This window comes from Amblyomma maculatum, chromosome 7 (genome assembly GCF_055883805.1).
Source record: "Amblyomma maculatum isolate TAMU_Amacu chromosome 7, ASM5588380v1, whole genome shotgun sequence".
In the NCBI taxonomy this organism is placed as follows: domain Eukaryota; kingdom Metazoa; phylum Arthropoda; class Arachnida; order Ixodida; family Ixodidae; genus Amblyomma; species Amblyomma maculatum.
The window spans coordinates 9,074,093-9,098,817 of record NC_139350.1 but is presented as its reverse complement, the minus strand read 5'-3'; the positions used below and the strand labels follow the sequence as shown (position 1 = coordinate 9,098,817).

The 24,725-nt window shown below is 41.8% G+C and overlaps 3 protein-coding genes across 3 annotated transcripts in view; all 3 read left to right on the top strand.

Moving 5' to 3' along the window:
• Positions 1–220: 220 nt before the first annotated feature.
• On the top strand, positions 221–8,354 carry LOC146182692 (uncharacterized). Its single transcript, XM_084609584.1, has 4 exons — positions 221–536; positions 629–673; positions 4,679–4,852; positions 8,242–8,354. Exons 1-4 carry the CDS (start codon positions 485–487, stop codon positions 8,352–8,354), a joined length of 384 nt encoding a protein of 127 aa, XP_084465710.1. The 5' UTR covers positions 221–484.
• Positions 7,931–17,136, top strand: LOC146182691 (uncharacterized). The gene is made up of 4 exons (XM_084609583.1): positions 7,931–9,312; positions 9,405–9,449; positions 13,464–13,625; positions 17,024–17,136. The coding sequence occupies exons 1-4, from the start codon at positions 9,261–9,263 to the stop codon at positions 17,134–17,136; spliced, it is 372 nt and encodes a 123-aa protein (XP_084465709.1). The 5' UTR covers positions 7,931–9,260.
• The window catches only part of LOC146182690 (uncharacterized), a 10,200-nt gene continuing 2,168 nt past the window's right edge, over positions 16,694–24,725 (top strand). Inside the window, exons 1-3 of the mRNA XM_084609582.1 lie at positions 16,694–18,094; positions 18,187–18,231; positions 22,247–22,420. Coding sequence (XP_084465708.1) covers positions 18,043–18,094; positions 18,187–18,231; positions 22,247–22,420 — 271 coding nt within the window. The 5' untranslated portion in view covers positions 16,694–18,042. The remainder of the gene's footprint in view (positions 18,095–18,186; positions 18,232–22,246; positions 22,421–24,725) is intronic.

Below are 24,725 nucleotides of genomic sequence, written 5' to 3'. Positions count from 1 at the left end.
TCATTGAACTGAGCTGTTGCCACGGTGACAATGTTTTAGTGAGAGCTGAATGTGGAAATTGCACGCATACTATACAGCGTTATGTCATATAACAACAAAAAAGCAGCAAAAGCATGCCTAAGGAAGCTGTGCAACTAGTGATGTTGGCTGGATTCTGTGGCATCATGCTTAATGACTGTATAAGCAACCCTGGCACCTGCCAGCCGGCTGTGATAAGCTGAAGGAATGAATCGTGACATCACGTTTGATCCACATCATGAGAAGTAGTGTTGACAGGGTTAAAATTAACCCTTCTTTGCATTGCTTCTCGTGCATGGCATGCATTCAGCTTTGATACTTTCAACCTCAGGTACAGATAATGAAGTGTTTTGGTGAAATTTGGTCTTAATTACATGTGAAGTAGTGTTTTCAGTGTACACTGTATAAAAGTTTGGAATTTCATTTGTAATTTTTTGCAGGCACATACAAGAATGCTAAAAAAAAAATGACGAGATACCAATATAACAGCTCTGGTGTGGAGAGTTCAGCATTGTCTGGTAATTTTGAAATTTTGAAATTTTTAAATACTAGTGAATTGTCGGTGTGCTGAAGATAAGTGTAAAGGCAGTATTTTTTTTTTTTTTTGTAGGAAATGAAGGCTCTGGTGCACCTGCAGTCCCGCTGCCATCACTTCGTAAGTGATAAGAATTATTGATTACGTCTAAAGGCTGTAGTTGTGTGACGTTGATAAGTAGATTGATATGCAGTGGTATCATACAGGTTTATGGCAGCCATAACAATAGTCATGTTTCACGCTGGTCTTTACAGGATTAAACTTGGCACCAGCGTAAGTGAAAGACCGTTGCCGGTTTTATAAATGATATTTCTTCTTTTATTTAATGAGATGAGAAAGTATACCTAATCTAGCTGACAGTTTATAAGCATTAATTAAAACAAATGCCCACAGTTTGCGATGAAAGCAACATTATGTTGTGGAACCTCAACAGGTTCTGGCATATTTTTTCTGTGCAAGGAAGATTGTGAACTCATAAAGAGGAGTAAAAGCAAGGTGAAGGTATCTTTTCATGTATTAATTGATTGCAATTAGTTGGGTTGTTTCCAAATAACCACCGAGAAAACAAGACTGCATTGCATGTCAAAGGGTGAACACAAGCTACGGAGCAATGTGTTTGCAAGGTATCGAAGGCAGGATCGAGGTACCTAGCTTGCTGTGCATGGTTTGGCACTCAGAAATATTGGTTATCTTTATCCATGGAAGGCAAGCATGGAGTAAGGAGTCAGGGTTAGGAAAGCAGAGCAACAGAGGCTTAAGAAAATGGTCTTCAGTGAAGAAATCAGAAGTTTGAATGAAAAAAAAAAAGCAGAAACAGCTTCTAAATAAATACTTTAGCAGGCACTTATATGCTGATGAAGCAAAAGCTAGTCATTTTGAGGAAAACAGGTACCAAAGAGGCATGTGATTATGACTTTGCCAGCATTAGTATTAAACTTGGAGAAAAAGAAAATAGAAACAACTTTGCTTGTGCATCTTCACTGGAGGAATTTTTTTGCTATGAAAGGTGTACATTTGTGATATATGGGAAAGGCTGCTTTGGTAAGTTACTGTTGTCTTTAGTCCCTGAAAAAAAAAAAAAAAAAGGGTGATACTTAAGCGCTGCCTTTCAGATTATGAGGCAACGACATTACTTATTCCAAATTTCTGACTTCCATTGTGGGTCTTTATTTGCGTATGCGTACTTTGCTGCTCTTTTAATTTAAAATTTAAGCTTTTAAGTTGTTCCTCTATTAATCTAAATAAAAATGGGCTCGACTGTAGCTTATGTTCACCTCCTGCACTAACATCATTGGTAAGGATTAAAACCAGTGGAAAGACGCAGACAAACACAATGCTGGACTAACAACAACTAACAACTGAGTGCACGGTGAACAAGAGATGAAGTTTGTACCCTGTGCAACTCAAGTTTATTGCATTCCATTATCATGCGGGAATATGTACGTCGGAGAGACGGGCCAGTGCTTAAAGGGACACTAAAGACAGCCAAAGATGGTATGAAAATCTAATAAACTACATTCGGTGACACTGTCGCCGCATATCCGGCAGCAAAAAATCGAATAATTGCTGAGATATTGCGATAAGATTTTCTTGTTCCCGCCGGTCAAATTCAAACTGTGCCCTCCGACTACGTAGTTGGAGTTGAGTGACGCACACTATGACGTAAGCGGAGACTCCGTGATAGCTAGCGAGCCGGCGCGGCCCGCGGCGTCACATCCCTCAAGGGCCAACATGCAACAGCGTACTCGCAATGACGGCCTCAGCCGAAATAAATAAAACGATGAAGAGAGTAATCTACCTAGCGATGGGCCCATAAAGGAAGAAAAAAAAAAAACATAGAGCGCTTGTAATGCACAATACTTTACATGTTTCTCAAGCTTTTGCGCTCCTTCTTGCACTGTGTATAAACAAACCGAGCCCTCGGTCATCGCAACGCTTCCTGACATGTTTACATACAAATAAGATTTAGTTACCAGCAAAATAGTGTCCTCGCTGCTGCGCTTGTCAGTTTTGAAGCTTCGTCGCACTTTTTTCCTTCAAGGTTTGTGCTACAGCTCCGTGTTCAGCGAAAATTACGTCCACGGTGGCAGAACATGACCGAAGTGCCGGTGCCACTACATTTGCCAGCGCTGTGAAATTCCACATGTTAAAATGGATCCAGTGCACAATATAGTGCGCATAGGCATCCAGAACATTAGTTGCAAGACGTGAGAGCAGGCAGCATGCGCCAATGATCAAGAAGTTGTAATTTTTAGACCGGCAGCAGAAACACTTTATTGTAAATGGGGCCATGACATAAACACTAGAAATATTTCCAAGCTTCCTGTGACGCGGCGTAGCCGAGCGGTTAGCGCCGAACGTTACGGAGCAAGCAATAGCGAGTTCGAGTCTTACCGCTTCTGGCGTTTTTTTTTTTTTTTTTTTTACAAATCGTTTTTTTTTTTAACTTTTGTAATGTATTTCTGGTGCTTCGTTGTATTTCTGGTGCTTCGTTATTTTTAGCTTTTACTTTTTACCAGAGGCCCTTTTTTTCGCCGGGCGACGAGCGCAATATATCGACGCTCTCCTTGGTATGAGCGGCAAATATGCCCCTTTTGTTTACGACGCCTGCAAATAGCACGTTGAAGGTCTTGTTGACGCAGTATATGTTGGTCAGATGTGCCATGATTTAGTGAACAATTGAATGATACTGCGTTTTTCCTTCGGTACTTAGCATATGTATGCTTTTCGTGGCGTACGTAGCTGCAGTCAAGCGGTCAGGTCGCAATCGAAGCGGCAACGGCGGCGATATGTTGGCGCAGAAGTGTGAACGAAGGAGCGTGTCGGCGGTAGCGGATTTCGCTCGCTTGTGCCTCCGAATGCTCAAATGGGAACCATCAAGGCGCATCTGCTGCTCCAAGCTCGTAATTCAGGCGCTGCAGGTTCAAACAAACTATCCGAGTGCGCACGAAATGCCTGAGCCGAAACATAACCAAAACTGAAGTGGGCGCCTGTGGCGCCTCCAAGTATATTTTTGTATTTGCCTTGCAACATTTACGTTGTCTTTTCGCCGTCGTTTACGTATGATAAAAGCGTGTTATCATGTTTGAGAAAAAACGTACTACCGCATTCAAACATGCAACGTAATTCACATTTGTCAGCCTCCGGGATCCCTAGTGCGTCACGTGATTTGTAGTTGCGAGCCTCGGCCGTTTGGCTGTGGTGGCGATACCTGTATTTCTGTTATTCTTCTTTACTACCTTATAACAGCTCTGTTTTCAGTAAGAGTGGTCTTTTTGTAATCAGGAACTAGCATTCTATTAATGCAAACCCACTTCCTTTCTCTCTTTAGTGTCCCTTTAAATGCTCGACTTCATGAGCATGAAAGATCCATAGTTTTCGACGAACGGGCCAATTTGCCGAAACACTGCCGGAAGCATAAATGCAGGCCGCTGCTTAAGGAAGAAGTCATCTTGGGGTGGGACAAAGAGCCAACGTGAAATCCTGGAGGCTTTTCACATTATTAAAAATGATGAGGCTTGTGTTAGCGAAACTTCTGTTACCTTGGACAATAAAGAATTTCAGTTCCTAAGCTCTTTACAGTACACATAGATAATGTGCTGTTAAGGTAATTTTCCCCGTGATTTTCATTTTAATTTTTTTATTTCTCTTGCCACGTGCGCATGTGTTGCTTCTTCGCTGAAGCAGATAAATTAAGGGGAAATGAGGGTGCTCGTTATAATACATGAAGGAAAGAAGCCAGCAGTCGCCGAGGCCAAGGAAAGCATTGGGGATTGTACTCTGTCTTCTTTTTTTTTTTTTAAATTTTTACTTCGGTAATCACATAAATTAGTAATGTAATGTGCTCAGGGGAAAGATAAATAAACACAAAGTAGAAGGAAAAACAACGTGCTGATGTTGGGAACCGAACCTACGACCTCCGAATATCGCGTCCGGTGCTCTTCCAACTTAGCTGAAGGGTATATATGAATGTCAGTTTCTTAGCAATGAACTCAGTTGTTAGTTCAGCCTTATTGTGTGCTTCTCTTTTTGTCTGCGTCTTTCCGCTACCAGTATGTACCAACTGGACCAACTCTCCATTCTACTGTACTAACATTTTTGCCACATGTTTGCATTCAATTTCAGTCCCTATGGACCACATCGAAATAAATGAAGGCCCAGAAGAAGGCAGCAGCGCTGAGAAAGAAAGAGAGCAGATGCAGGCAGACCTGACGGAGGAGCCTTTGGATAGTGGTGACGCAGCACCTTCCACTTGTGACCGTAAGTCTTGTCACATTCTTTCGTTCTGTGAAAACAGCCGTAAAGAAGTAAGAGAGCACTTGGGGATTCCAAGAGTTGTAAAATAATTTTGTTATTCATCTTTCACGTCAAGGGAAAGCTCACTGCCAATATTTTGCAAAGGCAGTTGTCTTTTTTAGTGAACAAATTCAATACTTCCGTTATTTTGTCCTCATTATTTTTACTATGTTAATTGCTGCAGTCCCTCGCCTGCTTATATTATTCTTTTTGTTTGGTCTGCAATTCCATGGCCTACCTACTGGTAACCTTAAGCTTACAACAGAAGTGAATAGAGAAAACAAAATACGCAAAACACGAGCTCAGGCCTGTAGGGTGTTCGTTGTAGTCTATTTTAAATCCTCATTTGCATTTTATTTGTTTGCATTTCTTGCCAGCAAAATAAAGTTGTCAGCTTAGGCATGCACTTCATAAACAGTAACCCCATCCTTGCACCAAAACTGCCAAACTATAGTGGAACCTCGATATATACGTCCCCCGGTCATGCGACGACCTGCATTTTACAACAAATTTGCGCAGCCCCGGCAAAATCACCATAGAGATAATATATCAAAAACCTCGAATATACGATGTAATTTTAGACGGATCCCACTTCGTACGACAGCTGGCTGGTACCGTCCGTAAAAAAAAAAAAAAAAAAAAAAAAAAAAGCCTTTTGCAAACACAGGCCGGCATACAGGTGCACTGCAGCCAGTCGATAATGTGCACGTTATCACTCCACCTATCAAGATACGTGCCCAAATTAAGGAGGCTATAAAAAAACTGCAATTTTTTTATAATCTCCTTGGCCCAAACTGCTACGGATGGCAATCGCAGCTTCTATGACCATTTTATATTGTTTGTTGTTGGAAACCAGCAACCAGCCCTTTAGCGGCGAAAATGTGCTACGTTTATTTTAGTACAAAAAAAAAAAAAGATCAATATCAATATATGGTAGTTAGGGATAGTTAACACTGTGAACGAGGTTCCAAACATGGGTGATTCTTTTGGGTGTCGCTTCCAAGAGAGATCGCTTTCTCCGGGTGCCTGAGGCAATGAAAGTTCAGCATGCGCTTTTGTCACTCGTTGCTCTTTGTTCTTTGAGTGTCTAAGAGGTATGGCGTGTCAACATGGACCGCTCTTCTCACTCTACTGGTTGTTATTGCATCTTGCGACGACATGGTGGTAGGCATTGTAGGGTCCACGGCCTCCAGTGCTGGCTAATTCAGTGACCCTTCATGTAACTGCAACCTCAGTTATCATCTTTTTCTTTTTCGAAAGGCATGGGCAGTGCGAAACTTTCAATGACCGGCAGCCATTCTGGCGTGATAGAAAGACCTACGTCAAAAATGATGGACGCAATGCCTTTTTTTTTTTTTTTTTTGCTTTCTAGCAGATTACTTTTGAATGCCCTAGGGAGACAGGATTCACAATGTGTGATTGAAAAGTGCCAGTACAGTGCGAGCATTGTTTATTTTTTACTGGCACATAGTGTATAGTGTTGCAGTTTCATAGACGCTCAAACAGTTCTCCACCAAAAACGATACATGAAAGTTAAGCATTTCGCACAAGACCAAAATGGCTGTGCTCCACAGTGTGGTTGTTACTCAAAATGCTTTCTAGCAAAGAAAATTATAGCCATACATCAGCATATACATGTAGAGGTGTAGGTTAACCTGGATAGTGTGCACCAATACTGTGCCCAACTGTAAAGTTTGGATGTGGAACTTTCTCTTGTACCACTATAGTAGAATATGTGGTCCAAGGCAGGCGAGCTGTAACTGAGTGAGAAACCACTTATACTACCTACAGTATTTTATTTCTTTGATTTACCGTATCCTGAGCGCAACAGCAAAAAGTGGTGTTGAATAGAAATTCCAGTGCAATGGTGCAATATGGCCTATTTGAATTATACACATTCTTGCAACGAGTTTGCATCACCCCAGAGAAAAAATTATATAGCTTTTGTAATACTCCCAAGCTGTTAAATTGTAGAGGAAGGCATTGTGTTGAAAGCAGGTATGGCTATAGTTACTGTGCTACTTTTCTTTTGTGCTTGCAGAATCAATAAGAGCAAAATGCTGACTTCATTTTTGTGAAACTGAACTGCATGATTAGAATTAGGCTATAGAGATAAATTATTGCTCATATTTCCATCATGATAACTTCAAGAGATAAGAATTTGATTTTTTAAAAACTTCCTAAACACATTCGTTTCACACTCCGTGCTTGTTTGTGAGCTCAGTACCAGAATAGCAAGAGGTACGGATTTGTTTTTTCAATTAATAGCACATTTCGATTAGAAAATTTCGGACGAATATCAGTTTTTAGTTGGGATAAATATTTGTTGTAATTGCAGTCACTTTTGTTGTACAAGTTCAGAAAGTTGTATTTTACTTAAATATGACCATTTAAAATGTTTATACTCTATACCGGGTGTCCCAGCTAACTTGAACCAAGCATTACAAAATAATATATTTGAGCTAGGTCAGTGAACCCAGTTACATACAACTGCCAGCCTCCTTGCGCACTACAGGCAATTTTTTGTTTTGCAATTACTTAATTAGCTAATTATGTTAATTTTTCTAATTTATTAAATATTCATCTTAGACCAAAAATGTGAATTGGAAAGTTGTAGAGCACCTTCAGAAACCCCCATTCCATTAATTGCAATAAAGAAAGTCTGACGTGTATCTTTTTTTCTGGGCTCAAAAAAAAGCCCGCGAAATACAAATAATACCACGTGACTAGCGCATTTGAGCGCCGCGATTGTGGTGCTCTCAGTCGCAGTTCGGGCGAATGAAACTAGCTGCGGCCGTGTCTCCTTGGCCCCGTTAAAGCGGCAGGCCGATATGCCTGCGATGGCTCCTTCGCCCGCTTCAGACAGCCGGCCCACGTGACGGTGCAAGTGGCAGCGAGCGCGGCAAGCCACTACCGACATTCTAAAAAGTCCTTTGCATCGCCTTCTCTCCCATCAGTGAACGTCACGACAAACGGATGAGCGATAAGGTATCAGCCACCGAATCTGCGCACTGGGCGTACAGGCTTTACTATGTGAATGTTCAAGCTGCCTGGGGCGCACGATGAGAATTTTTTTTTTTTTTTTTTTTTTTTTAGTATAGCACTACTAGGCGCAAACACAGATTTTGCCAGTCTGTTCGACGCTGCTGTCTCTATCTTTTTATCTGTGAACTTAAAGTACGACAGAGATGGTGGCAACGCGCACATCACATGTCTTAGCCAATGATGAGGGGGAGCGGATGCACAGCTGCAACAAGTGAGAAAGGGGCATGTGTGATAGTTGTGGTCATCACTGGGCAGTGTTGTGCAAGTGCATGTTATTCCTGACTGAGCAGTCATGTGTCACTGAATCGCATGCCTTCAATTTCAACCTGTCTTCCCTCGCATATCAGTCATCCCCCCAGCCGTCACGGACAGTGAATATGTACTCACAGTACTCCCCAGACCTCAGCTCTGTGCCGCTCGCTGGATCGTGGAGCAGCTGAAGCTCACCTACATGCCTTAATGTCTCCTAGCTTCTAACCTTTTGGTTATATTTCTTCATTCTTGGAACTTCCTTATAGTGTAAAAATGCATGAAAAGCATGACAGGCCTAGCAGTGCTAGTGCGCCTACTTTTTTTGATTAATTATGCAGACTGCCTATAATTTTTTACCTGCTTCTGAAAACAGCCTTCACATTTTTTTTTTTACATGTGGTAGAATATGCCCGAATTTGCTTTTTTGTGCTTGCAAAAACTTCAGTGGATTGAAATTGCAGCACAAAACTGCTTCAATAAATTGAGGAGGAAAGTAAAGTTGGTTGCATTGCAAAGTTCCTTACAATGAGGTTGAACTTTACTTATCCTGCTGCTGTTTAACTACCGCTTTGGAATGTTGAACTGGCAGTTTCAGAGGTTAAAGTGCTTTACTGTTGAGCAAGTTCATTGAACTGAGCTGTTGCCACGGTGACAATGTTTTAGTGAGAGCTGAATGTGGAAATTGCACGCATACTATACAGCGTTATGTCATATAACAACAAAAAAGCAGCAAAAGCATGCCTAAGGAAGCTGTGCAACTAGTGATGTTGGCTGGATTCTGTGGCATCATGCTTAATGACTGTATAAGCAACTAAAACCCTGGCACCTGCCAGCCGGCTGTGATAAGCTGAAGGAATGAATCGTGACATCACGTTTGATCCACATCATGAGAAGTAGTGTTGACAGGGTTAAAATTAACCCTTCTTTGCATTGCTTCTCGTGCATGGCATGCATTCAGCTTTGATACTTTCAACCTCAGGTACAGATAATGAAGTGTTTTGGTGAAATTTGGTCTTAATTACATGTGAAGTAGTGTTTTCAGTGTACACTGTATAAAAGTTTGGAATTTCATTTGTAATTTTTTGCAGGCACATACAAGAATGCTAAAAAAAAAATGACGAGATACCAATATAACAGCTCTGGTGTGGAGAGTTCAGCATTGTCTGGTAATTTTGAAATTTTGAAATTTTTAAATACTAGTGAATTGTCGGTGTGCTGAAGATAAGTGTAAAGGCAGTATTTTTTTTTTTTTTTGTAGGAAATGAAGGCTCTGGTGCACCTGCAGTCCCGCTGCCATCACTTCGTAAGTGATAAGAATTATTGATTACGTCTAAAGGCTGTAGTTGTGTGACGTTGATAAGTAGATTGATATGCAGTGGTATCATACAGGTTTATGGCAGCCATAACAATAGTCATGTTTCACGCTGGTCTTTACAGGATTAAACTTGGCACCAGCGTAAGTGAAAGACCGTTGCCGGTTTTATAAATGATATTTCTTCTTTTATTTAATGAGATGAGAAAGTATACCTAATCTAGCTGACAGTTTATAAGCATTAATTAAAACAAATGCCCACAGTTTGCGATGAAAGCAACATTATGTTGTGGAACCTCAACAGGTTCTGGCATATTTTTTCTGTGCAAGGAAGATTGTGAACTCATAAAGAGGAGTAAAAGCAAGGTGAAGGTATCTTTTCATGTATTAATTGATTGCAATTAGTTGGGTTGTTTCCAAATAACCACCGAGAAAACAAGACTGCATTGCATGTCAAAGGGTGAACACAAGCTACGGAGCAATGTGTTTGCAAGGTATCGAAGGCAGGATCGAGGTACCTAGCTTGCTGTGCATGGTTTGGCACTCAGAAATATTGGTTATCTTTATCCATGGAAGGCAAGCATGGAGTAAGGAGTCAGGGTTAGGAAAGCAGAGAAAAGCAGAGCAACAGAGGCTTAAGAAAATGGTCTTCAGTGAAGAAATCAGAAGTTTGAATGAAAAAAAAAAAGCAGAAACAGCTTCTAAATAAATACTTTAGCAGGCACTTATATGCTGATGAAGCAAAAGCTAGTCATTTTGAGGAAAACAGGTACCAAAGAGGCATGTGATTATGACTTTGCCAGCATTAGTATTAAACTTGGAGAAAAAGAAAATAGAAACAACTTTGCTTGTGCATCTTCACTGGAGGAATTTTTTTGCTATGAAAGGTGTACATTTGTGATATATGGGAAAGGCTGCTTTGGTAAGTTACTGTTGTCTTTAGTCCCTGAAAAAAAAAAAAAAAAGGGTGATACTTAAGCGCTGCCTTTCAGATTATGAGGCAACGACATTACTTATTCCAAATTTCTGACTTCCATTGTGGGTCTTTATTTGCGTATGCGTACTTTGCTGCTCTTTTAATTTAAAATTTAAGCTTTTAAGTTGTTCCTCTATTAATCTAAATAAAAATGGGCTCGACTGTAGCTTATGTTCACCTCCTGCACTAACATCATTGGTAAGGATTAAAACCAGTGGAAAGACGCAGACAAACACAATGCTGGACTAACAACAACTAACAACTGAGTGCACGGTGAACAAGAGATGAAGTTTGTACCCTGTGCAACTCAAGTTTATTGCATTCCATTATCATGCGGGAATATGTACGTCGGAGAGACGGGCCAGTGCTTAAAGGGACACTAAAGACAGCCAAAGATGGTATGAAAATCTAATAAACTACATTCGGTGACACTGTCGCCGCATATCCGGCAGCAAAAAATCGAATAATTGCTGAGATATTGCGATAAGATTTTCTTGTTCCCGCCGGTCAAATTCAAACTGTGCCCTCCGACTACGTAGTTGGAGTTGAGTGACGCACACTATGACGTAAGCGGAGACTCCGTGATAGCTAGCGAGCCGGCGCGGCCCGCGGCGTCACATCCCTCAAGGGCCAACATGCAACAGCGTACTCGCAATGACGGCCTCAGCCGAAATAAATAAAACGATGAAGAGAGTAATCTACCTAGCGATGGGCCCATAAAGGAAGAAAAAAAAAAAACATAGAGCGCTTGTAATGCACAATACTTTACATGTTTCTCAAGCTTTTGCGCTCCTTCTTGCACTGTGTATAAACAAACCGAGCCCTCGGTCATCGCAACGCTTCCTGACATGTTTACATACAAATAAGATTTAGTTACCAGCAAAATAGTGTCCTCGCTGCTGCGCTTGTCAGTTTTGAAGCTTCGTCGCACTTTTTTCCTTCAAGGTTTGTGCTACAGCTCCGTGTTCAGCGAAAATTACGTCCACGGTGGCAGAACATGACCGAAGTGCCGGTGCCACTACATTTGCCAGCGCTGTGAAATTCCACATGTTAAAATGGATCCAGTGCACAATATAGTGCGCATAGGCATCCAGAACATTAGTTGCAAGACGTGAGAGCAGGCAGCATGCGCCAATGATCAAGAAGTTGTAATTTTTAGACCGGCAGCAGAAACACTTTATTGTAAATGGGGCCATGACATAAACACTAGAAATATTTCCAAGCTTCCTGTGACGCGGCGTAGCCGAGCGGTTAGCGCCGAACGTTACGGAGCAAGCAATAGCGAGTTCGAGTCTTACCGCTTCTGGCGTTTTTTTTTTTTTTTTTTTTACAAATCGTTTTTTTTTTTAACTTTTGTAATGTATTTCTGGTGCTTCGTTGTATTTCTGGTGCTTCGTTATTTTTAGCTTTTACTTTTTACCAGAGGCCCTTTTTTTCGCCGGGCGACGAGCGCAATATATCGACGCTCTCCTTGGTATGAGCGGCAAATATGCCCCTTTTGTTTACGACGCCTGCAAATAGCACGTTGAAGGTCTTGTTGACGCAGTATATGTTGGTCAGATGTGCCATGATTTAGTGAACAATTGAATGATACTGCGTTTTTCCTTCGGTACTTAGCATATGTATGCTTTTCGTGGCGTACGTAGCTGCAGTCAAGCGGTCAGGTCGCAATCGAAGCGGCAACGGCGGCGATATGTTGGCGCAGAAGTGTGAACGAAGGAGCGTGTCGGCGGTAGCGGATTTCGCTCGCTTGTGCCTCCGAATGCTCAAATGGGAACCATCAAGGCGCATCTGCTGCTCCAAGCTCGTAATTCAGGCGCTGCAGGTTCAAACAAACTATCCGAGTGCGCACGAAATGCCTGAGCCGAAACATAACCAAAACTGAAGTGGGCGCCTGTGGCGCCTCCAAGTATATTTTTGTATTTGCCTTGCAACATTTACGTTGTCTTTTCGCCGTCGTTTACGTATGATAAAAGCGTGTTATCATGTTTGAGAAAAAACGTACTACCGCATTCAAACATGCAACGTAATTCACATTTGTCAGCCTCCGGGATCCCTAGTGCGTCACGTGATTTGTAGTTGCGAGCCTCGGCCGTTTGGCTGTGGTGGCGATACCTGTATTTCTGTTATTCTTCTTTACTACCTTATAACAGCTCTGTTTTCAGTAAGAGTGGTCTTTTTGTAATCAGGAACTAGCATTCTATTAATGCAAACCCACTTCCTTTCTCTCTTTAGTGTCCCTTTAAATGCTCGACTTCATGAGCATGAAAGATCCATAGTTTTCGACGAACGGGCCAATTTGCCGAAACACTGCCGGAAGCATAAATGCAGGCCGCTGCTTAAGGAAGAAGTCATCTTGGGGTGGGACAAAGAGCCAACGTGAAATCCTGGAGGCTTTTCACATTATTAAAAATGATGAGGCTTGTGTTAGCGAAACTTCTGTTACCTTGGACAATAAAGAATTTCAGTTCCTAAGCTCTTTACAGTACACATAGATAATGTGCTGTTAAGGTAATTTTCCCCGTGATTTTCATTTTAATTTTTTTATTTCTCTTGCCACGTGCGCATGTGTTGCTTCTTCGCTGAAGCAGATAAATTAAGGGGAAATGAGGGTGCTCGTTATAATACATGAAGGAAAGAAGCCAGCAGTCGCCGAGGCCAAGGAAAGCATTGGGGATTGTACTCTGTCTTCTTTTTTTTTTTTTAAATTTTTACTTCGGTAATCACATAAATTAGTAATGTAATGTGCTCAGGGGAAAGATAAATAAACACAAAGTAGAAGGAAAAACAACGTGCTGATGTTGGGAACCGAACCTACGACCTCCGAATATCGCGTCCGGTGCTCTTCCAACTTAGCTGAAGGGTATATATGAATGTCAGTTTCTTAGCAATGAACTCAGTTGTTAGTTCAGCCTTATTGTGTGCTTCTCTTTTTGTCTGCGTCTTTCCGCTACCAGTATGTACCAACTGGACCAACTCTCCATTCTACTGTACTAACATTTTTGCCACATGTTTGCATTCAATTTCAGTCCCTATGGACCACATCGAAATAAATGAAGGCCCAGAAGAAGGCAGCAGCGCTGAGAAAGAAAGAGAGCAGATGCAGGCAGACCTGACGGAGGAGCCTTTGGATAGTGGTGACGCAGCACCTTCCACTTGTGACCGTAAGTCTTGTCACATTCTTTCGTTCTGTGAAAACAGCCGTAAAGAAGTAAGAGAGCACTTGGGGATTCCAAGAGTTGTAAAATAATTTTGTTATTCATCTTTCACGTCAAGGGAAAGCTCACTGCCAATATTTTGCAAAGGCAGTTGTCTTTTTTAGTGAACAAATTCAATACTTCCGTTATTTTGTCCTCATTATTTTTACTATGTTAATTGCTGCAGTCCCTCGCCTGCTTATATTATTCTTTTTGTTTGGTCTGCAATTCCATGGCCTACCTACTGGTAACCTTAAGCTTACAACAGAAGTGAATAGAGAAAACAAAATACGCAAAACACGAGCTCAGGCCTGTAGGGTGTTCGTTGTAGTCTATTTTAAATCCTCATTTGCATTTTATTTGTTTGCATTTCTTGCCAGCAAAATAAAGTTGTCAGCTTAGGCATGCACTTCATAAACAGTAACCCCATCCTTGCACCAAAACTGCCAAACTATAGTGGAACCTCGATATATACGTCCCCCGGTCATGCGACGACCTGCATTTTACAACAAATTTGCGCAGCCCCGGCAAAATCACCATAGAGATAATATATCAAAAACCTCGAATATACGATGTAATTTTAGACGGATCCCACTTCGTACGACAGCTGGCTGGTACCGTCCGTAAAAAAAAAAAAAAAAAAAAAAAAGCCTTTTGCAAACACAGGCCGGCATACAGGTGCACTGCAGCCAGTCGATAATGTGCACGTTATCACTCCACCTATCAAGATACGTGCCCAAATTAAGGAGGCTATAAAAAAACTGCAATTTTTTTATAATCTCCTTGGCCCAAACTGCTACGGATGGCAATCGCAGCTTCTATGACCATTTTATATTGTTTGTTGTTGGAAACCAGCAACCAGCCCTTTAGCGGCGAAAATGTGCTACGTTTATTTTAGTACAAAAAAAAAAAAAGATCAATATCAATATATGGTAGTTAGGGATAGTTAACACTGTGAACGAGGTTCCAAACATGGGTGATTCTTTTGGGTGTCGCTTCCAAGAGAGATCGCTTTCTCCGGGTGCCTGAGGCAATGAAAGTTCAGCATGCGCTTTTGTCACTCGTTGCTCTTTGTTCTTTGAGTGTCTAAGAGGTATGGCGTGTCAACATGGACCGCTCTTCTCACTCTACTGGTTGTTATTGCATCTTGCGACGACATGGTGGTAGGCATTGTAGGGTCCACGGCCTCCAGTGCTGGCTAATTCAGTGACCCTTCATGTAACTGCAACCTCAGTTATCATCTTTTTCTTTTTCGAAAGGCATGGGCAGTGCGAAACTTTCAATGACCGGCAGCCATTCTGGCGTGATAGAAAGACCTACGTCAAAAATGATGGACGCAATGCCTTTTTTTTTTTTTTTTTTGCTTTCTAGCAGATTACTTTTGAATGCCCTAGGGAGACAGGATTCACAATGTGTGATTGAAAAGTGCCAGTACAGTGCGAGCATTGTTTATTTTTTACTGGCACATAGTGTATAGTGTTGCAGTTTCATAGACGCTCAAACAGTTCTCCACCAAAAACGATACATGAAAGTTAAGCATTTCGCACAAGACCAAAATGGCTGTGCTCCACAGTGTGGTTGTTACTCAAAATGCTTTCTAGCAAAGAAAATTATAGCCATACATCAGCATATACATGTAGAGGTGTAGGTTAACCTGGATAGTGTGCACCAATACTGTGCCCAACTGTAAAGTTTGGATGTGGAACTTTCTCTTGTACCACTATAGTAGAATATGTGGTCCAAGGCAGGCGAGCTGTAACTGAGTGAGAAACCACTTATACTACCTACAGTATTTTATTTCTTTGATTTACCGTATCCTGAGCGCAACAGCAAAAAGTGGTGTTGAATAGAAATTCCAGTGCAATGGTGCAATATGGCCTATTTGAATTATACACATTCTTGCAACGAGTTTGCATCACCCCAGAGAAAAAATTATATAGCTTTTGTAATACTCCCAAGCTGTTAAATTGTAGAGGAAGGCATTGTGTTGAAAGCAGGTATGGCTATAGTTACTGTGCTACTTTTCTTTTGTGCTTGCAGAATCAATAAGAGCAAAATGCTGACTTCATTTTTGTGAAACTGAACTGCATGATTAGAATTAGGCTATAGAGATAAATTATTGCTCATATTTCCATCATGATAACTTCAAGAGATAAGAATTTGATTTTTTAAAAACTTCCTAAACACATTCGTTTCACACTCCGTGCTTGTTTGTGAGCTCAGTACCAGAATAGCAAGAGGTACGGATTTGTTTTTTCAATTAATAGCACATTTCGATTAGAAAATTTCGGACGAATATCAGTTTTTAGTTGGGATAAATATTTGTTGTAATTGCAGTCACTTTTGTTGTACAAGTTCAGAAAGTTGTATTTTACTTAAATATGACCATTTAAAATGTTTATACTCTATACCGGGTGTCCCAGCTAACTTGAACCAAGCATTACAAAATAATATATTTGAGCTAGGTCAGTGAACCCAGTTACATACAACTGCCAGCCTCCTTGCGCACTACAGGCAATTTTTTGTTTTGCAATTACTTAATTAGCTAATTATGTTAATTTTTCTAATTTATTAAATATTCATCTTAGACCAAAAATGTGAATTGGAAAGTTGTAGAGCACCTTCAGAAACCCCCATTCCATTAATTGCAATAAAGAAAGTCTGACGTGTATCTTTTTTTCTGGGCTCAAAAAAAAGCCCGCGAAATACAAATAATACCACGTGACTAGCGCATTTGAGCGCCGCGATTGTGGTGCTCTCAGTCGCAGTTCGGGCGAATGAAACTAGCTGCGGCCGTGTCTCCTTGGCCCCGTTAAAGCGGCAGGCCGATATGCCTGCGATGGCTCCTTCGCCCGCTTCAGACAGCCGGCCCACGTGACGGTGCAAGTGGCAGCGAGCGCGGCAAGCCACTACCGACATTCTAAAAAGTCCTTTGCATCGCCTTCTCTCCCATCAGTGAACGTCACGACAAACGGATGAGCGATAAGGTATCAGCCACCGAATCTGCGCACTGGGCGTACAGGCTTTACTATGTGAATGTTCAAGCTGCCTGGGGCGCACGATGAGAATTTTTTTTTTTTTTTTTTTTTTTTTTAGTATAGCACTACTAGGCGCAAACACAGATTTTGCCAGTCTGTTCGACGCTGCTGTCTCTATCTTTTTATCTGTGAACTTAAAGTACGACAGAGATGGTGGCAACGCGCACATCACATGTCTTAGCCAATGATGAGGGGGAGCGGATGCACAGCTGCAACAAGTGAGAAAGGGGCATGTGTGATAGTTGTGGTCATCACTGGGCAGTGTTGTGCAAGTGCATGTTATTCCTGACTGAGCAGTCATGTGTCACTGAATCGCATGCCTTCAATTTCAACCTGTCTTCCCTCGCATATCAGTCATCCCCCCAGCCGTCACGGACAGTGAATATGTACTCACAGTACTCCCCAGACCTCAGCTCTGTGCCGCTCGCTGGATCGTGGAGCAGCTGAAGCTCACCTACATGCCTTAATGTCTCCTAGCTTCTAACCTTTTGGTTATATTTCTTCATTCTTGGAACTTCCTTATAGTGTAAAAATGCATGAAAAGCATGACAGGCCTAGCAGTGCTAGTGCGCCTACTTTTTTTGATTAATTATGCAGACTGCCTATAATTTTTTACCTGCTTCTGAAAACAGCCTTCACATTTTTTTTTTTACATGTGGTAGAATATGCCCGAATTTGCTTTTTTGTGCTTGCAAAAACTTCAGTGGATTGAAATTGCAGCACAAAACTGCTTCAATAAATTGAGGAGGAAAGTAAAGTTGGTTGCATTGCAAAGTTCCTTACAATGAGGTTGAACTTTACTTATCCTGCTGCTGTTTAACTACCGCTTTGGAATGTTGAACTGGCAGTTTCAGAGGTTAAAGTGCTTTACTGTTGAGCAAGTTCATTGAACTGAGCTGTTGCCACGGTGACAATGTTTTAGTGAGAGCTGAATGTGGAAATTGCACGCATACTATACAGCGTTATGTCATATAACAACAAAAAAGCAGCAAAAGCATGCCTAAGGAAGCTGTGCAACTAGTGATGTTGGCTGGATTCTGTGGCATCATGCTTAATGACTGTATAAGCAACTAAAACCCTGGCACCTGCCAGCCGGCTGTGATAAGCTGAAGGAATGAATCGTGACATCACGTTTGATCCACATCATGAGAAGTAGTGTTGACAGGGTTAAAATTAACCCTTCTTTGCATTGCTTCTCGTGCATGGCATGCATTCAGCTTTGATACTTTCAACCTCAGGTACAGATAATGAAGTGTTTTGGTGAAATTTGGTCTTAATTACATGTGAAGTAGTGTTTTCAGTGTACACTGTATAAAAGTTTGGAATTTCATTTGTAATTTTTTGCAGGCACATACAAGAATGCTAAAAAAAAAATGACGAGATACCAATATAACAGCTCTGGTGTGGAGAGTTCAGCATTGTCTGGTAATTTTGAAATTTTGAAATTTTTAAATACTAGTGAATTGTCGGTGTGCTGAAGATAAGTGTAAAGGCAGTATTTTTTTTTTTTTTTGTAGGAAATGAAGGCTCTGGTGCACCTGCAGTCCCGCTGCCATCACTTCGTAAGTGATAAGAATTATTGATTACGTCTAAAGGCTGTAGTTGTGTGACGTTGATAAGTAGATTGATATGCAGTGGTATCATACAGGTTTATGGCAGCCATAACAATAGTCATGTTTCACGCTGGTCTTTACAGGATTAAACTTGGCACCAGCGTAAGTGAAAGACCGTTGCCGGTTTTATAAATGATATTTCTTCTTTTATTTAATGAGATGAGAAAGTATACCTAATCTAGCTGACAGTTTATAAGCATTAATTAAAACAAATGCCCACAGTTTGCGATGAAAGCAACATTATGTTGTGGAACCTCAACAGGTTCTGGCATATTTTTTCTGTGCAAGGAAGATTGTGAACTCATAAAGAGGAGTAAAAGCAAGGTGAAGGTATCTTTTCATGTATTAATTGATTGCAATTAGTTGGGTTGTTTCCAAATAACCACCGAGAAAACAAGACTGCATTGCATGTCAAAGGGTGAACACAAGCTACGGAGCAATGTGTTTGCAAGGTATCGAAGGCAGGATCGAGGTACCTAGCTTGCTGTGCATGGTTTGGCACTCAGAAATATTGGTTATCTTTATCCATGGAAGGCAAGCATGGAGTAAGGAGTCAGGGTTAGGAAAGCAGAGAAAAGCAGAGCAACAGAGGCTTAAGAAAATGGTCTTCAGTGAAGAAATCAGAAGTTTGAATGAAAAAAAAAAAGCAGAAACAGCTTCTAAATAAATACTTTAGCAGGCACTTATATGCTGATGAAGCAAAAGCTAGTCATTTTGAGGAAAACAGGTACCAAAGAGGCATGTGATTATGACTTTGCCAGCATTAGTATTAAACTTGGAGAAAAAGAAAATAGAAACAACTTTGCTTGTGCATCTTCACTGGAGGAATTTTTTTGCTATGAAAGGTGTACATTTGTGATATATGGGAAAGGCTGCTTTGGTAAGTTACTGTTGTCTTTAGTCCCTGAAAAAAAAAAAAAAAAGGGTGATACTTAAGCGCTGCCTTTCAGATTATGAGGCAACGACATTACTTATTCCAAATTTCTGACTTCCATTGTGGGTCTTTATTTGCGTATGCGTACTTTGCTGCTCTTTTAATTTAAAATTTAAGCTTTTAAGTTGTTCCTCTATTAATCTAAATAAAAATGGGCTCGACTGTAGCTTATGTTCACCTCCTGCACTAACATCATTGGTAAGGATTAAAACCAGTGGAAAGACGCAGACAAACACAATGCTGGACTAACAACAACTAACAACTGAGTGCACGGTGAACAAGAGATGAAGTTTGTACCCTGTGCAACTCAAGTTTATTGCATTCCATTATCATGCGGGAATATGTACGTCGGAGAGACGGGCCAGTGCTTAAAGGGACACTAAAGACAGCCAAAGATGGTATGAAAATCTAATAAACTACATTCGGTGACACTGTCGCCGCATATCCGGCAGCAAAAAATCGAATAATTGCTGAGATATTGCGATAAGATTTTCTTGTTCCCGCCGGTCAAATTCAAACTGTGCCCTCCGACTACGTAGTTGGAGTTGAGTGACGCACACTATGACGTAAGCGGAGACTCCGTGATAGCTAGCGAGCCGGCGCGGCCCGCGGCGTCACATCCCTCAAGGGCCAACATGCAACAGCGTACTCGCAATGACGGCCTCAGCCGAAATAAATAAAACGATGAAGAGAGTAATCTACCTAGCGATGGGCCCATAAAGGAAGAAAAAAAAAAAACATAGAGCGCTTGTAATGCACAATACTTTACATGTTTCTCAAGCTTTTGCGCTCCTTCTTGCACTGTGTATAAACAAACCGAGCCCTCGGTCATCGCAACGCTTCCTGACATGTTTACATACAAATAAGATTTAGTTACCAGCAAAATAGTGTCCTCGCTGCTGCGCTTGTCAGTTTTGAAGCTTCGTCGCACTTTTTTCCTTCAAGGTTTGTGCTACAGCTCCGTGTTCAGCGAAAATTACGTCCACGGTGGCAGAACATGACCGAAGTGCCGGTGCCACTACATTTGCCAGCGCTGTGAAATTCCACATGTTAAAATGGATCCAGTGCACAATATAGTGCGCATAGGCATCCAGAACATTAGTTGCAAGACGTGAGAGCAGGCAGCATGCGCCAATGATCAAGAAGTTGTAATTTTTAGACCGGCAGCAGAAACACTTTATTGTAAATGGGGCCATGACATAAACACTAGAAATATTTCCAAGCTTCCTGTGACGCGGCGTAGCCGAGCGGTTAGCGCCGAACGTTACGGAGCAAGCAATAGCGAGTTCGAGTCTTACCGCTTCTGGCGTTTTTTTTTTTTTTTTTTTTTACAAATCGTTTTTTTTTTTAACTTTTGTAATGTATTTCTGGTGCTTCGTTGTATTTCTGGTGCTTCGTTATTTTTAGCTTTTACTTTTTACCAGAGGCCCTTTTTTTCGCCGGGCGACGAGCGCAATATATCGACGCTCTCCTTGGTATGAGCGGCAAATATGCCCCTTTTGTTTACGACGCCTGCAAATAGCACGTTGAAGGTCTTGTTGACGCAGTATATGTTGGTCAGATGTGCCATGATTTAGTGAACAATTGAATGATACTGCGTTTTTCCTTCGGTACTTAGCATATGTATGCTTTTCGTGGCGTACGTAGCTGCAGTCAAGCGGTCAGGTCGCAATCGAAGCGGCAACGGCGGCGATATGTTGGCGCAGAAGTGTGAACGAAGGAGCGTGTCGGCGGTAGCGGATTTCGCTCGCTTGTGCCTCCGAATGCTCAAATGGGAACCATCAAGGCGCATCTGCTGCTCCAAGCTCGTAATTCAGGCGCTGCAGGTTCAAACAAACTATCCGAGTGCGCACGAAATGCCTGAGCCGAAACATAACCAAAACTGAAGTGGGCGCCTGTGGCGCCTCCAAGTATATTTTTGTATTTGCCTTGCAACATTTACGTTGTCTTTTCGCCGTCGTTTACGTATGATAAAAGCGTGTTATCATGTTTGAGAAAAAACGTACTACCGCATTCAAACATGCAACGTAATTCACATTTGTCAGCCTCCGGGATCCCTAGTGCGTCACGTGATTTGTAGTTGCGAGCCTCGGCCGTTTGGCTGTGGTGGCGATACCTGTATTTCTGTTATTCTTCTTTACTACCTTATAACAGCTCTGTTTTCAGTAAGAGTGGTCTTTTTGTAATCAGGAACTAGCATTCTATTAATGCAAACCCACTTCCTTTCTCTCTTTAGTGTCCCTTTAAATGCTCGACTTCATGAGCATGAAAGATCCATAGTTTTCGACGAACGGGCCAATTTGCCGAAACACTGCCGGAAGCATAAATGCAGGCCGCTGCTTAAGGAAGAAGTCATCTTGGGGTGGGACAAAGAGCCAACGTGAAATCCTGGAGGCTTTTCACATTATTAAAAATGATGAGGCTTGTGTTAGCGAAACTTCTGTTACCTTGGACAATAAAGAATTTCAGTTCCTAAGCTCTTTACAGTACACATAGATAATGTGCTGTTAAGGTAATTTTCCCCGTGATTTTCATTTTAATTTTTTTATTTCTCTTGCCACGTGCGCATGTGTTGCTTCTTCGCTGAAGCAGATAAATTAAGGGGAAATGAGGGTGCTCGTTATAATACATGAAGGAAAGAAGCCAGCAGTCGCCGAGGCCAAGGAAAGCATTGGGGATTGTACTCTGTCTTCTTTTTTTTTTTTTAAATTTTTACTTCGGTAATCACATAAATTAGTAATGTAATGTGCTCAGGGGAAAGATAAATAAACACAAAGTAGAAGGAAAAACAACGTGCTGATGTTGGGAACCGAACCTACGACCTCCGAATATCGCGTCCGGTGCTCTTCCAACTTAGCTGAAGGGTATATATGAATGTCAGTTTCTTAGCAATGAACTCAGTTGTTAGTTCAGCCTTATTGTGTGCTTCTCTTTTTGTCTGCGTCTTTCCGCTACCAGTATGTACCAACTGGACCAACTCTCCATTCTACTGTACTAACATTTTTGCCACATGTTTGCATTCAATTTCAGTCCCTATGGACCACATCGAAATAAATGAAGGCCCAGAAGAAGGCAGCAGCGCTGAGAAAGAAAGAGAGCAGATGCAGGCAGACCTGACGGAGGAGCCTTTGGATAGTGGTGACGCAGCACCTTCCACTTGTGACCGTAAGTCTTGTCACATTCTTTCGTTCTGTGAAAACAGCCGTAAAGAAGTAAGAGAGCACTTGGGGATTCCAAGAGTTGTAAAATAATTTTGTTATTCATCTTTCACGTCAAGGGAAAGCTCACTGCCAATATTTTGCAAAGGCAGTTGTCTTTTTTAGTGAACAAATTCAATACTTCTGTTATTTTGTCCTCATTATTTTTACTATGTTAATTGCTGCAGTCCCTCGCCTGCTTATATTATTTATTTATTTATTTATTTATTTATAATACCCTCAGGGTACAGTTGTACGTTACAGAGGGGAGGGGCGCATACAGGATATATATATAGAACAGAAGGTTAACAAAAGCGTACAAATCTGAAAAACAAAGCAAATAAAAAAAGAACAAGGTACATGTGCAATTTAGGAAATTTAGGAAAACGGCATAGGTGTTAAAAACAACAATATAAAAATATAATGAGCAACAGTATACAATGATGTTATGCAAATAACCATACAGTAAGTTTTAAAACTAGGCAAAAAAGAAAGATTGCAGCGCGGATTTAAATTTTTGTTCTTCAGTTATACTTGTTAGTGATTCTTTCTTGTAGATTCTTTAACCCTACAAACGGGTGTTTGTAGGGTTAAAACCGAAGCGGTGGCCTTGTGGTAGAGCATCCGCCTCGCATTCGGGAGGTACCGGGTTCGATCCCTGGTGCCGCCGGGCACCCACCGGTTTTTAAATGGGTACAAGCTTTCCCCCGGCCTGGTGCTCGGCTCTTCTGGGGTGAAATGCTTGGGAAAAGGGGTCACGGCCCAAATAGTTGCGCCGATGTGGCAGTGATTCGTTCCGCCATCGGACAACAATAAGTCCGCCTTGCGCGGCAACAGCCCATTATGTGGCCCTTTTTTTTTTTTTTTTTCGTTTTGTTTTTTTAGGACTGCTGCAGCTGAGGCTCTAAGGGAGCACTTCAGGTGAGGGTCAAAGGAAGTACCTTTGCAAGACAAACAGAACCACCTTTGCAGGCTGCGAGGTTCGAAACTGGGTTTGGGCCCACTGCGGAGGAGGGGCGCGCAGCGGGGTTTACGGAGCTTCTCCCAAACGCACACCCCTGTAAAAGCCGAGCACCAGGCCGGGGGACGCTTGTACCCATTTTTACCGGTGGGTGTCCGGCGGTGGGTTTCGAACTGACCACCTCCCGCAGCCGAGACGGGCGCTCTAACCACTAGGCCACGGCTTTTTGTTTGGTCTGCAATTCCATGGCCTACCTACTGGTAACCTTAAGCTTACAACAGAAGTGAATAGAGAAAACAAAATACGCAAAACACGAGCTCAGGCCTGTAGGGTGTTCGTTGTAGTCTATTTTAAATCCTCATTTGCATTTTATTTGTTTGCATTTCTTGCCAGCAAAATAAAGTTGTCAGCTTAGGCATGCACTTCATAAACAGTAACCCCATCCTTGCACCAAAACTGCCAAACTATAGTGGAACCTCGATATATACGTCCCCCGGTCATGCGACGACCTGCATTTTACAACAAATTTGCGCAGCCCCGGCAAAATCACCATAGAGATAATATATCAAAAACCTCGAATATACGATGTAATTTTAGACGGATCCCACTTCGTACGACAGCTGGCTGGTACCGTCCGTAAAAAAAAAAAAAAAAAAAAAAAAAAGCCTTTTGCAAACACAGGCCGGCATACAGGTGCACTGCAGCCAGTCGATAATGTGCACGTTATCACTCCACCTATCAAGATACGTGCCCAAATTAAGGAGGCTATAAAAAAACTGCAATTTTTTTATAATCTCCTTGGCCCAAACTGCTACGGATGGCAATCGCAGCTTCTATGACCATTTTATATTGTTTGTTGTTGGAAACCAGCAACCAGCCCTTTAGCGGCGAAAATGTGCTACGTTTATTTTAGTACAAAAAAAAAAAAAGATCAATATCAATATATGGTAGTTAGGGATAGTTAACACTGTGAACGAGGTTCCAAACATGGGTGATTCTTTTGGGTGTCGCTTCCAAGAGAGATCGCTTTCTCCGGGTGCCTGAGGCAATGAAAGTTCAGCATGCGCTTTTGTCACTCGTTGCTCTTTGTTCTTTGAGTGTCTAAGAGGTGTGGCGTGTCAACATGGACCGCTCTTCTCACTCTACTGGTTGTTATTGCATCTTGCGACGACATGGTGGTAGGCATTGTAGGGTCCACGGCCTCCAGTGCTGGCTAATTCAGTGACCCTTCATGTAACTGCAACCTCAGTTATCATCTTTTTCTTTTTCGAAAGGCATGGGCAGTGCGAAACTTTCAATGACCGGCAGCCATTCTGGCGTGATAGAAAGACCTACGTCAAAAATGATGGAC